The following is a 12,823-nucleotide window of genomic DNA, read 5'->3' as shown; positions in this document are numbered from 1 at the left end:
ATAAAACATATTGAGAAATTAGCTACATTTTTTAGAAACAAAACATAACATTATTCAACTCAAAAATTTGAAAATCACAAAGCGGTAATTTTGAAAATCAATAAATATTTTTATCCCTGCAATAAACATTTAAACAATCAATAATTTTATTGAATTAATTTTATTGAAATTTAATAGGCGTGTTCATAAAAAATGAGATATTAAAATAAAATTGGATTTGGAATAAATAGCGAAACTTCCTACGCCTGGCAACCCTATACCACTCGTTGCCGTGGAAACGAATTCGCTATTTTTCAAACATGGAAACTAAAAACAAAGTAACAAATGGCGGGTGGCTGTCATTACGGAATCACTTTAACAAATGATATCAACATGTGAACGTTTCAGTTAATTTTAAGTATTAATTTAGTGCGTATTCACCTATTCGACAGATGAGATTTTGATTTCATTTATGAGTATTTTTTAATGCGTTTATTATATTTGAAATGTTTTCAGGAAAAGTGTCCCAAAGATGTCGGATTATGGAATTAAAAAGCGAATACCGGATTACACGGAGCTTGCATATAAGGAAGCAGTATCGCGTTTGCGATATTTTTTATCTGAAAGCTATGCACCCAGTGTAAGTTTAAATGTTTTATGATATAAATCCCAATTGTAACGCTAAAATTCGTAGGATTTTGGTCATTATCAAAAACACGAAAATTATTATTAAAATGTAGAATGAAATATTTTCATAATGCACAGTGTTGGAAGCAAACGTAGATTTTTTTTGACGTCTTAACGTAGATGAGGAAGAATATGAAATTTTGAGAATTTACAGGGCTTATTTATTTTATTTATTTGAGAATTATACAGCTTGTACATAAAACATAGTTAGATTGACAATGATAAAAGCCAATTAAATATTTCCACATATCCCTCACTCCTTTCAACAACGTCATATATCAAAAAACTTTTTTTACATTTTTTTCTATGGATTTTCCGCGGTTATTATTTTTTTTTATATTAACCGCCATACGAACGTACGTGATACGCGCGGTTTTTCTTCACTATTACGCGCTAACCCGTATGACCTACGCGCACGAGAAAATATATCGCTCACTCCTTTCAACAACGTCAAATATCAAAAAACTTGATTTTTCAGGAGATTGTTTTTAAAGTTTAAGAATGTAATAAAATGTATTAAAAATAAATATCAAGCCGCTTATTGAACTTTTTACTGTGCAACAGATCTTTTTAGGTAAAACCCCGAATGTTTTTTCTCCATTAAAAAAATATTTAGTGCATTAAAAAAAAATAATTAAAGAATACCTTTTCTTCAAAATGCAAAAACAACATTTTCTGCCCTGTAGCGGGTAAATAATAAGTTTAAAATATGCCGCTTTTGCTGGGCTACAGTACATTTTCTGGGCATTCCGAAAACATGAACAACTGAAAATTGACGATTTTTGATATATGACATTGTTGAAAGGAGTGAGCGATGTATGTATGTTGTGAATACTGTTGTATATTAAGAGAGAAAAAAGTGAGGGTGTGTGTGTGTGATGATCTGTCATAGGCTGGTTAAGTGATCACTTTTACACACACAACATTCACCATTCTACTCATGATTGACAACCACACTAATCAAATTTTTGGAACTCCTAGATACATGATTGATCTTACACACAGTACATATATGAGTTCACAAGAGCCATCTGTGTTGGATTGAGAAAGCTTTTATTTAGCAGAGACCCTTTTATTCGGACATATGCAGGATTCAAATCCCAGATTATTTTTACATACTGGGAAAGGCCTGAAAACATGATTTTTTTTTATGCAACTTATAATTTGTCCACTTATTTTTATACACAACATTTTGAGTGTGTCCAAATACTTGTTCACAAATCTGGGTTTTCACAACTTAGGAGTTATTTTTACTTTTTTTTATATTTCAACATAGACGAAGAAGAACATGGAAGTCTGGGTATTACAAGGACAGTTAGTTAGATTGTAACTGAGTCCTGGTTCCAACCCTTATGTATGGAAGCGAAGCATGGAGTTGGCAAAAGAAGGATGAAAGCAGCTGAATGCAGACTGAATGCAGTCGAAATGCGATCCCTCAGACGAATGTGTGGCAAAACGATGTTTGATAGATGTCCGAATGATAAAATAAGGAAGGAATGCAAGGCTGAGATAAGCATTATCGATAAAATTAAGAACGGTGTGTTGAGATGGTTTGGACATGTGTAACGTATGAGTGAGGAAAGAACGGTTCAACAAATTCATGAGGCGAATGTAGTTGGAAAAAGAAGCAGAGGAAGACCGAGGAAAACTTGGCACAATCAGGTATGTCAAATACTTGAAAGCGGCCGGGTCAGGAGTCGTAATAATCGTCGGGTGTGTATGAGGAGATGCATGAATGTGGAAGAGGCGAAGAATGTTTGCAAAGACAGAGTAATGTGACGTTTGATTCTCTCTGCTTGCCCCTGCAGAGAAGCGGCGTGATGGTTAGTTACTTAGATTGTAAGATAGGAAATGTTTACATAAGAGATAATGTCAAAATTGCATGTATTTAATAAATCAATGTTGCCATAGCAACGAAAAAACTACATCAATTTGATCAATTGTCATGCAACACTTGTCTTAGCTAACCATCGCGCCGCTTCTCCACAGGGGTAGGCGAAGAGAATAGAACGCCACACCAATTTGTCTTTGACAACAATCATCGCCTCTTTCTAAATTCATGCATCTCCTCACACATCATATTATTCTGACTCCTGACCGGCCACTTTCAAGTATTCGAAATATTTGATTATGCCAAGTTTTCCTCGGTCTTCCTCTGCTTCTAACACCAAACATATTCGCCTCATAAACTTATTTTACTGTTCTTTCTCCATGCCTTTGATTCCCAAACCATCTCAATACGCCTTGCTTAATTTATTTATTTAAATTTCATGTACATTGGCGGGCTTATTTCTAAAAAGCAATATCTTCCAACCAACCATAAACAGATTAGTGATATTACGTTTGATACCATATATCGCTCACTCCTTTCAAGAACGTCATAAATCAAAAATTGTCAATTTTGATTTGGGCATGTTTTCGGAATGCCCAGAAAATGTACTATATCTCAGCAAAAGAAGCATATTTTTAACTTAATATTTACCCGCTACAGGGCAGAAAGCGTTGTTTTTGCATTTGGAAGAAAAGGTATCGTTTAATAATGTTTTTAAATATACTAAATATTTTTCAAATGGAGAAAAAACCTATAGGTTTTACCTAAAAAAATCTGTTGCACAGTAAAAAGTTCAGTAAGTGGCTTGATATTTATTTTCAATACATTGTATTATATTTTTAAACTTTAAAAACGTCCTCCTGAAAAATAAAGTTTTTTGATTTATGACGTTCTTGAAAGGAGTGAGCGATATGTATAGCTGTTTGCAATCAGAGGGTAGATAGTACTTGTACATTAAAAAAAAACATAAATTACAAATTGATGATAATAAGGAAATTTCAAAATAACAATATTCATTAATTATGTGCGTGGTATGCTTAAAATGTTGGTAATCAAATAAAAAACATGTTTTTAAAGTAAAATGTCCTGTCCGCCTCCGTAGTTTAATGGTCAGCATGCTCGCCTACCGTTCTGGAGGTCCCGGGTTCGATTCCCGGGGTGGTTTAATAAATATAAGTGAATTTTTCACTCTAATATTTATTCAATATTACACTGGCCTGGTACATGAAGTGGAGGGCTGATCACCTTTCCTTCATGTGTAAACGATCGAGATAACACTGCGTTTATATGAAGCAGTGCCCTATGCACCATTGGGGTGCGGATAAGGGTTTTATTATTATTTAAAATTAAGTAAAATTAATAATAATTAATATTTTAATTAATAATTAATAAAATAGTAAAATATTAAAAATAAAAATAAAATTCTGCGGGGTACAAACCTTTTTATAAATATCTTACTACTCAAGAGTTAAGTGGTATTATACAAGTATATAATTTTTTTTTTTTATAATCGTCATGTCATTCCACAAAGTTAATGCTGAATCAATAAATAATATTATTAACTCAGATGTGTGATTATAATCCAAGATTCGGACCTCACATACTAATAAAAGAATTTCTTCCTAATAAAAAGCTTCTTTTCATCTCACCAATAGATGTCTCTAGTGAAGTTCTAGTGATTCAAGAACAATATTTCAAAATTGGTTCATATATATAGAACTTCCAAGAATTTGAGTAGTGTGGTTGTCAATAATGGGTAGAATTGGTGAATGTCACACGTGTGTAAAGTGCTCACTTAGACATTCGTCAGCCCCGTAAATGCCCAGACTTCCATATTCTTCTTCATCTTTGATGAGATGTGAAAAAACAATATTATTGCGTTTCAGTCACGCAGTTCCAAGATTGGCGCGCCGTCAATCAAGAACCTGGAGGAGTCCGGGGACGAGGGATTCGACGCGCTGCCGAAGTCCAAATATTCACTGGGGCCGTACTCGGCCCTGCGCCAGACCTACACGCCGCTCTACCTGCCGCCCACCAAGGCCAGCATCCTCGCCAAGAGGTATCCCTTCTACCCCCGGGAGAACTTCCGGAACTACGGGACTGCTGACATGGCGGGAGGAGGTTAGTTCCCTCTTCTCAGACTTCCTTCTTACAGATACAGGGGCGCTAGCCTCGATTAGAAGTAGTGCTTCAGACGCACGTTGGGGATTTATCGGTCAGAACACGTAGGGAAGAACGAGGTATTAACACATTACAGGCAGGCAGTTTTTTCATCAACCCTGGCCGTGATTAATATACTAATTAGTATCTACCATTGCATGGTTTAACCGTTTCATTAATTGATTCGGCAGTCACTTTGTGGTGAAACCTATCCATTTTTAATTAAAAAAATTACTTAGTAAATACTACTATTTATATTAATTCTAGAAATACTGGTATTTACTAAGTAAATTTTTTAATTAAAAATGGTTTAACCGCACTAAGAGATTGCATTTCATCTGCATTCAGTCTACTGTCATCCTTCTAATAATCAAGGCATAGAAATGAGAGTTAATTTTATCAATAATGCTTATCTCAGCCTTGCATTCTTTCCTTATTTCACCATTGTAACAACTACCATACATGGTTTTACCGCACTGAGAGATCACATTCCGACTGCATTCAGTCTACTTTCATCTTCTTAATCTTCTTCTTTCTGTGCCACTTCTAACGAAGATCGGCGATCATCATGGCCATCTTCACTTTAGATGCTGCAGCTCGGAACAGAGATTTGGTGCTTCTGCCAAACCATCATGGTAGGTTTTTCAGCCATGATGTCCTTGAGCGTCCTTGAGTTCTTCGCCCCTCAATCTTTCCTTGTATGATTAGGTGGAGAAGAGGATATTTTTCGTTTCTCATGACGTGTCCGAAGTACATCAGCGCACTCTGCTTGATGGTTAGTAGGAGTTCCTTATTGGTATTCATCCGTTGGAGGACCTCTAGGTTGGTGACCCACTATTTCTTTTAATTCTAGAAATAGTGGTATTTACTGAGTAATTTTTTCAATTAAAAATGGTTTAACCGCACTGAGAGATCGCTTTTCATATGCGTTCAGTCTACTTTCATCCTCTTAATAATCAAGACATAGAAATGAGAGTCAATTTTATCTATAATGCTTATCTCAGCCTTGCATTCTTTCCTTATTTCACCATTGTAACATCAACCATACATGGTTTTACCGCACTGAGAGATCGCATTCCGACTGCATTCAGTCTACTTTCATCCTCCTAATAATCAAGACAAAGAAAGGAGAGTTATTTCTTGAATGTTTATCGCAGATACTGTGTGGCACATTTTATAAACTTTATAAAATTAAACAACTTCATTTTAACCACTTTTTTATTATTAGTACACTAACCTACCGGTTTCGACAAGAACCTTGTTTGTTAAATTCTTCCTTGTCTATATCAGGGTTTATTAAATTCTTAAACATTAAATTACTCATAATTAATTACATTCCCTTACCAAAAACTTCCACACACACCGTAAAAAATGCTAAATGTTAAAGGAGAGTTAATTTTATCAATAATGCTTATCTCAGCCTTGCATTCTTTCCTTATATCACCATTAGAACATCTATCATCCATAGTTTTGCCGCATTATTCCGACTTTTGACCTGTGTTTAAAAGTGTTTGATTGCATTTTTACAGATGCAAACCCCTCGGGTCAGAGTATTCCCGCGGGAGACCAGTCTCAGAGTGGGAAGGTTGGATCCGGCGACCCGGAGCTCTTGGGATTCATACAGAAGCAAGAGGAGTATATTGAGCAGCTAGAGAGAGAAAGCTCTTACTGTCGGGTAATTACATACAACACTAAAGGTGGAGACTGACCGGAGCATTTTGTCGTAACATAACGTCGTAACATCGCTTGCGGCGAGCATCACCGAGCATCCGAAACTATGGATAGAGCGCTCAGCTCGCTGTTCTGACTGCCTGAATGCTCGCATCGTAACGTGTTACGTTACGACGAAATGCTCCGGTCAGTCTCCACCTTAACATATTATTTATTGACTTGGCGATTCTCGGAAAACAACCCAAGAGTAGGTTGATTAGAACGTTTTTTAGATAGAGGTTGCATTTATTATTTACTTTGCTTTTACGTACCGTGGAACGGGGCTACATGAACTTTGATGTGTCACTTGAGCCCAGTACAAATTTTTTTAAATCTGTATTTGGTCTACAATAATGAACGTATAAGTGTTACCTGTCAGGGAAACAATGAATCATGTCGATACGTTCATTATTGTAGACCAAATACAGATCTAAATATTTTTTTTATACTGGGCTCAAGTAACACATCAAAGTTCATGTAGCCCCGTCAAGTAACACATCAAGGTTTATAGATCGTTAAGTGGATTTTTGTTTTTTCTTACTTAAAAAAAAAAGATTTTCAGAATTCCGGTCTAAAAAGCCAATTTTATTTAATCATATTATATTTTTTAATGAAATTGCCTTCTTGATTTTGAATATTTTTTTTTAAATTATATTTTCTGATTGATATTGTTTTATACTCATTGAACCTGTAATGTTAATTGCCAGGACGAGTTGAATAACCTTCTGGGGAAAGTGAAGGAGGTTATTTCGGAGAACGAAACACTGCATGAGAAACAGAAGAACCATCTCATCTCGAGTGTCATGGAGCAGAGATCGGGGGTCAGCGACAGCGAAGACGACGACGTCGACCCGGACAGCGACCAAAAGGTAGAGTCTAAATATATGAGATCTAATTTAAATAAAAAAAGCTTACTTATTTATTTTTTTACAAAAATGTTAATAATATTAGTATACTCACCGAGATTTTTATGTCTACCGGTTTCGAGACGGACCCGTCTCTTTGTCAGGACAATCACTGTCACAGCATGCAAACAATACCACCCTTCACCACCATAGCACCATTTACACACTTAAAACTACACAAAATGTTTAACACATGCGATTTTTGGTCGACCCGAAGACCAACATGCACTAAAGGTTTCGGCACAGACATGCGTTACGAGCCGAGGTTAAACATGCACTAGTGCACTAGACGAAGAGACGGGTACGTCTCGAAACCGGTAGACATAAAAATCTCGGTGAGTGGTTATATACTAATATAATTACCATTTTTGTAAAAAAATAAATAAGTAAAAATGACTAACCACAAAGTAAATGCTTTAAATGTTGATAATATTGAGAATAAAAAAAAGCTTGCTTGACTCTGCCCAATGTTTGCACACGACGGATTCTCCAGTTCTTTGAACTCGTTGCGCGTGGTAATGAGGATAGCCCGGAACAGCTGGTTGTGATTGGTAGCCTGGAGGGAAGAGAGGGAGAAGGAGATCCCCCACACGATGGACCGATGGAGTCAAGGCGGTTGGAGCGCTACGTGCAGCGCAGTCAAGGGATAACTTGAGAAGAGTCATTGCTTCCACAAGGGTAACAACCTTCGGTAATGAGGGCTAAGATAGAGAAGAAAATAAAAAATACATTGATATACAACCTCAATTATGTAATTCTTCTTCTTCTTCTTTTTTTAGGACTAAGTCCTGTCATTCTCCGGTCCTCTCCTGGGAGGTGGAAGACCAGCTATCCCTCCATTGTTTAGGTGATCTTCCGGGGGGTCTGATCCCGCTTATGCTGTTGTCCGCTGCTATCCTCACTACTCGATCCCAACTCGCTCTTCCCACATGATTTCTCCAGAAACGTCTTCTTTCTCTTCCCCATCGCACAACATCTTCAACATCGCAGATTTTTCTTATTTCTGAGTTCCTAACTCTATCGCCAAGTGTTAGGCCTGCAATGGGTCGTAGAGGTCTTCATTTCGGATGTCCTAAAAAGGCTTTTTGTTCTCGCGGTGTCGGCTCTTGTTTCCGTGCCGTATGTCAAGATCGGTCTTACGCAGGCCTTATAGATCCTCACCTTACTCTCTTTCAGCATGTATTTATTTCTCCATACAAAATAATGATGTAGTAAATAAATTATGTAATTATTAAAAATAAATCTTTTGTACTGCTTTCCAAGCACAAAAGCTTTATCACTTATTCTTAGATAGTTTATCTATCGATTTAAGCAATAATAAAAATAATAAATTGACATTCTGATTTAAGACACCCCCCTAAAATAAATTATGTATTTAATTAATAAGTAGTTTGCCTTTTTTCCAGTACTTATCTAAGGCAAAGAAGGTACACAGCAAACCATCCAAACGTCTTGAGGGCCCCAACATTGTATTTGAGTCGAAAATATCGGAATTGGAGGCTCAGCTGACGCAGTCCAATATAGACCTCAAGAAAATGCAGGTTTGGAGAATACTTCTTTTATATTTCAAGATAATAATCTATATAAATAATATTGTGAATATTTGTTTGTCCGCCTCCGTAGTGTAATGGTCAGCACGCTCGGCTACCGTTCTGGAGGTCCCGGGTTCGATTCCCAGGGGGGGTCAAATAAATATTAGTGTTTTTTCACTGTAATATTTATTCAATATTACCCTGGACTGGTACCTGAAGCGGAGGGCTGATCACCTTTCCTTCATGTGTAAACGATCAAGATAACTCTGCGTTTATGTGAAGCAGTGCCCTATGCACCATTGGGGTGCGGATTAGAGTTTTATTATTATTATTATTATTTGTTTGTACAAAATTTTTAACCACCCAAAGTTATTGATTAGTTTAAAATTTTGTCATAACATTTTTTACAAATTTGCATATTTTTATGTATATTTGATATAATTAAAATGTAACTTTGTTTTAAAATCACTAGAAATATTTTATTATAACTTAATTATAATTTCTACCGGTTTCCAAGCTAACTGCTTCTTTATCAAGATTAATTAATACTGTATTAATTATTCTTGATAAAGAAGCGGTTAGCTTCGAAACCGGTAGACATTATAATTAAGTTATAATTAAATATTTATAGTGATTTTAAAACAAAGTTACATATTAATTGGAAAATGGAAAATCACAATGTTAGTGCTTCAAATATAAATTATATATTTGATATGTGTTTTTTACATGTGACAAAGATCATGTTTTTTTTAAATAGATCTTATGACCCCAATGGTAGCGCCATCTGTCAAATGAAACAGAAACACACGACAAACTAAACATTTGTCATGGCAGACAGCTTGCTTCTTGGCAGCTGCTGTCACTAGGCATTTTTATCGTTTCCAATTACAATAGGACGTCAGAAGACAGACTTCCACGTATCGCCCTTCAACGTAACCCTGAAGGAAGCAGACCCCCAGGCAGACCTCCGAAAAGATGGAAAGACAGCTGGGAGTCGACATCCCAAGAGCGACATGCGGAGGCACAAACAGATCCCTAGGATCTACAAAAAGAAGAAGAAAAAGAAGAAGAATTAAAATATTGTTTCTTAGACATTTTTAATAATCTCATTGCTTCGTAAGCATTGTGAAATTTAACGTATTAAAAATGTGTGCTACCTTTTTTGTTTTTCCTTATCCAGTACAGCTCGGCTGTCCAAATTCAAAACACAGTAAGGGACATTTTTTTGTAGTAGGTTTTTTTTGCATTTTTGGACTAAGTAGAATCTACTTAGCCCAAAAATGCAAAAAAAAAACGTACTACAAAAAAAATGTCCCTTACTGTGTTTTAAATTTGGACAGCCGAGCTATTGACAAGTAAAATAAAAACAAGCTGCCAAATAGAAATGATTTGAAATTATGACTGTTTTAGGAGATTTTTTGTTGTTGTTACAGGCTGAAAATAGTGAATTCCGTCGCAAACTTTCCGAAGGACTGCCTGAATCTCCGTGTATGGATGGATTCAAGCGTCAGATCGAAAACTTGCAGAGGTAATACGCGAATCGAGGCAACACTAATCTCCCCGTGGTAGACAGTCAACCACTTACTAACAGTCCTGAGTGCTAATCAACAGTCACAGTCCTGAGAATCGATATATCGACTCAGGTATACTTTGCCAAAACTGCAGCTGTCGATATATCGACGATAATGCTAGTTTATTTATTGACTTGGCCTTTAATTTGTAGAACTCCATTTTAATTTATGTATTAATTTTAAATCAAACACAGATTTTTTGAGTCTACTAAGTTGTATTTTATTAACAAAAAACACATAAAAAATTATATTGTGACAATTGTTTCGCCTTGTTAGGGCATTATCAAACGAATGTCTGAATGACATTCGTTTGATAATGCCCTAACAAGGCGAAACAATTGTCACAATATAATTTTTTATGTGTTTTTTGTTAATAAAATACAACTTAGTAGACTCAAAAAATCTGTGTTTGATTTAAAATTAATACATAAATGCTAGTTTATTTTGGCGGTAGAGCTGAAAGGTTGTGTTCAATTTCAATTTTCAATTTATTCAACAACAAAAAATTAATATATACAAAACAAACAAAATTCAAGGTGTATATATTAAAAGTAAGCAAGAAGACTTAAAGGTGTAGAAGAATCCCGCTTCGGAAAACTCCTTCGGACACATGTAACAGATCAATATCCAATGTGATATTGTTCAACATAACGGTAGCTCTTCCTACAGGCATAACCATCGGCAGGTTGGTCCTGTGTATAGGAATGTGAAACAATCTATGTCGACGCTGTCTTAGGTAACTATCGGAAACATACAGACCAATGTTCCGGATAATTTCAGGATTATCGATCATACCGCGCAACAATCGATAAAAATGTGTAATCAAATACACATTCCTTCTAGTCTCTAAACTTTTGTAGCCAAGCATACCCTGGAGAAACTGGGTCGGGTAGAGCCAAGGATAATACCCGTACTCTCTCATGTAGAAATACCTCAGAAACTTCTTTTGGAATTTCTCTACCATAAGAGAGTACTTAAGCTCGCGTGGCCCCCAAATCATGGAGCCACTCTCGAGTCTACTTCACACCAAGGAGTTTTAAGGAGTTCTCAGCGCGCGGGTATTTTGGAAAACGCAGTACGCAGAACAAATCCTAGCATTTTCAATGCATTACCACTGACCGCCTCCTCTATGGTGTTGTAGCGTGCACGTTTCTAAAGTTTGAATATGTCAATAATATTAACAAACAAATGTATAAAATAAATATCTAATTTTTAGTATAATTATATTTTCTGTAAAAACATGTTGTTTTCTCCCTTACCATTATACATTGGACATTTCCTTTACATTTGAAATGACCATTATTGCAAAAAAGTCTTTGGCAATTTTAGCATACAAGAAAAAATCTCAGTTCAAATAGATAGATTTTATTTCTTATTTTATTTATTTTAACCTCTTAAAATTCTTGCGCATAAAAATAATGTAAACCCCCTGTCTTCGAATTAGATTTGTGACCAACGTCACTTTTTTAGTTTCTCAATTGTCCACTAAACTTGAATTGGACCATTTTTGCCAAAAAAAAATGTTCCATTTCTTCAGACATTTTAGCATTTGTCGCTTACTCCTTTCAAGAACGTCATAAATAAAAAAACTTGATTTTTCAGGAGAACGTTTTTAAAGTTTAAAAATATAATACAATGTATTAAAAATAAATATCAAGCCACTTATTGATCTTTTAACTGTTCAACAGATCTTTTTAGGTAAAACTTAAATGTTTTTTCTCCATTTGAAAAATATTTAGTTTATTTAAAAAAAATAATCAAACAATACCTTTTCTTCAAAATGCAAAAACAACACTTTCTGCCCTGTAGCGGGTAAATATTAAGTAAAAAATATGCCGCTTTTGCTGGGATATAGTACATTTTCTGGGTATTCCGAAAACATGCATTACTGAAAATTTACGATTTTTGATTTATGACGTTCTTGAAAGGAGTGAGCGATGTACGAGAAAACATCTCAGCACTGAAACGGTTAATAATGTCTGTAGAGAGAAGTCGTCCCTGGAGGCGCAGGTGGCCCGCCTGAAGTCGTCTCTCGACGACCTGCAGGGCTCGGACTCGGAGCTGGCCTCCAAGGCCCGGCGGTCTGCCGACGCGGCGCTGCAGGCGGGCGCGGAGCGCGCGCGGCTGGAGGCGGAGGCGCGCCGGCTGGGCGAGGAGCTGGAGCGGCAGCAGGCGCGCGTGCGGGCGCTGCTGGCCGAGCAGGCGCGCCGCGTGGCCGAGGAGCGCGGCGCCGTGGAGCGCCGCTACTGCAGCCAGGTGGAGCAGCTCACCAGCGACCTCACCACGCACTGGGACTCGGCCACCAAGCTGCAGGTGACCTACTAACTTCTCCTGAGGAGTGCAACTATGAGCAAATGCTGACAAGTTCCCGACTGGCCCACACTAGATTATCCCTCCTGTTCCCAACACAGATTCAAATAAAAACAGATTTAATTAGTTAGAAAAATT

The 12,823-nt window shown here is 36.5% G+C and overlaps 1 protein-coding gene across 14 annotated transcripts in view; it reads left to right on the top strand.

Annotated features, from left to right (window-relative positions):
- The window catches only part of LOC148302137 (serologically defined colon cancer antigen 8 homolog), a 40,166-nt gene that overhangs the window by 3,091 nt on the left and 24,252 nt on the right, over nt 1–12,823 (top strand). For 11 of the 14 annotated variants that reach the window (XR_015838695.1, XR_015838697.1, XR_015838698.1 and 8 more), the window contains exons 2-8: nt 496–619; nt 4,384–4,618; nt 6,187–6,332; nt 7,075–7,236; nt 8,679–8,813; nt 10,238–10,332; nt 12,361–12,688. Coding sequence is in view for 10 of the 14 variants with exons in the window: in XM_088272045.1 (XP_088128171.1) it covers nt 496–619; nt 4,384–4,618; nt 6,187–6,332; nt 7,075–7,236; nt 8,679–8,813; nt 10,238–10,332; nt 12,361–12,688 (1,225 nt within the window). In the remaining 4 variants the exon portion in view is untranslated. Of the gene's footprint in view, nt 1–310; nt 409–495; nt 620–4,383; nt 4,619–6,186; nt 6,333–7,074; nt 7,237–8,678; nt 8,814–10,237; nt 10,333–12,360; nt 12,689–12,823 lie in introns of those variants that run through there. The other 3 variants (XM_088272049.1, XM_088272046.1, XM_088272050.1) reach the window with 1 other exon arrangement.

The sequence above is a fragment of the Brachycentrus maculatus genome, unplaced genomic scaffold (genome assembly GCF_059751285.1).
Source record: "Brachycentrus maculatus isolate JH-2025_06_01 unplaced genomic scaffold, ASM5975128v1 h1tg000475l, whole genome shotgun sequence".
Taxonomy (NCBI): domain Eukaryota; kingdom Metazoa; phylum Arthropoda; class Insecta; order Trichoptera; family Brachycentridae; genus Brachycentrus; species Brachycentrus maculatus.
Note: the sequence above shows the minus strand (reverse complement) of the source record. Positions and strands in the feature narration are given on the sequence as shown.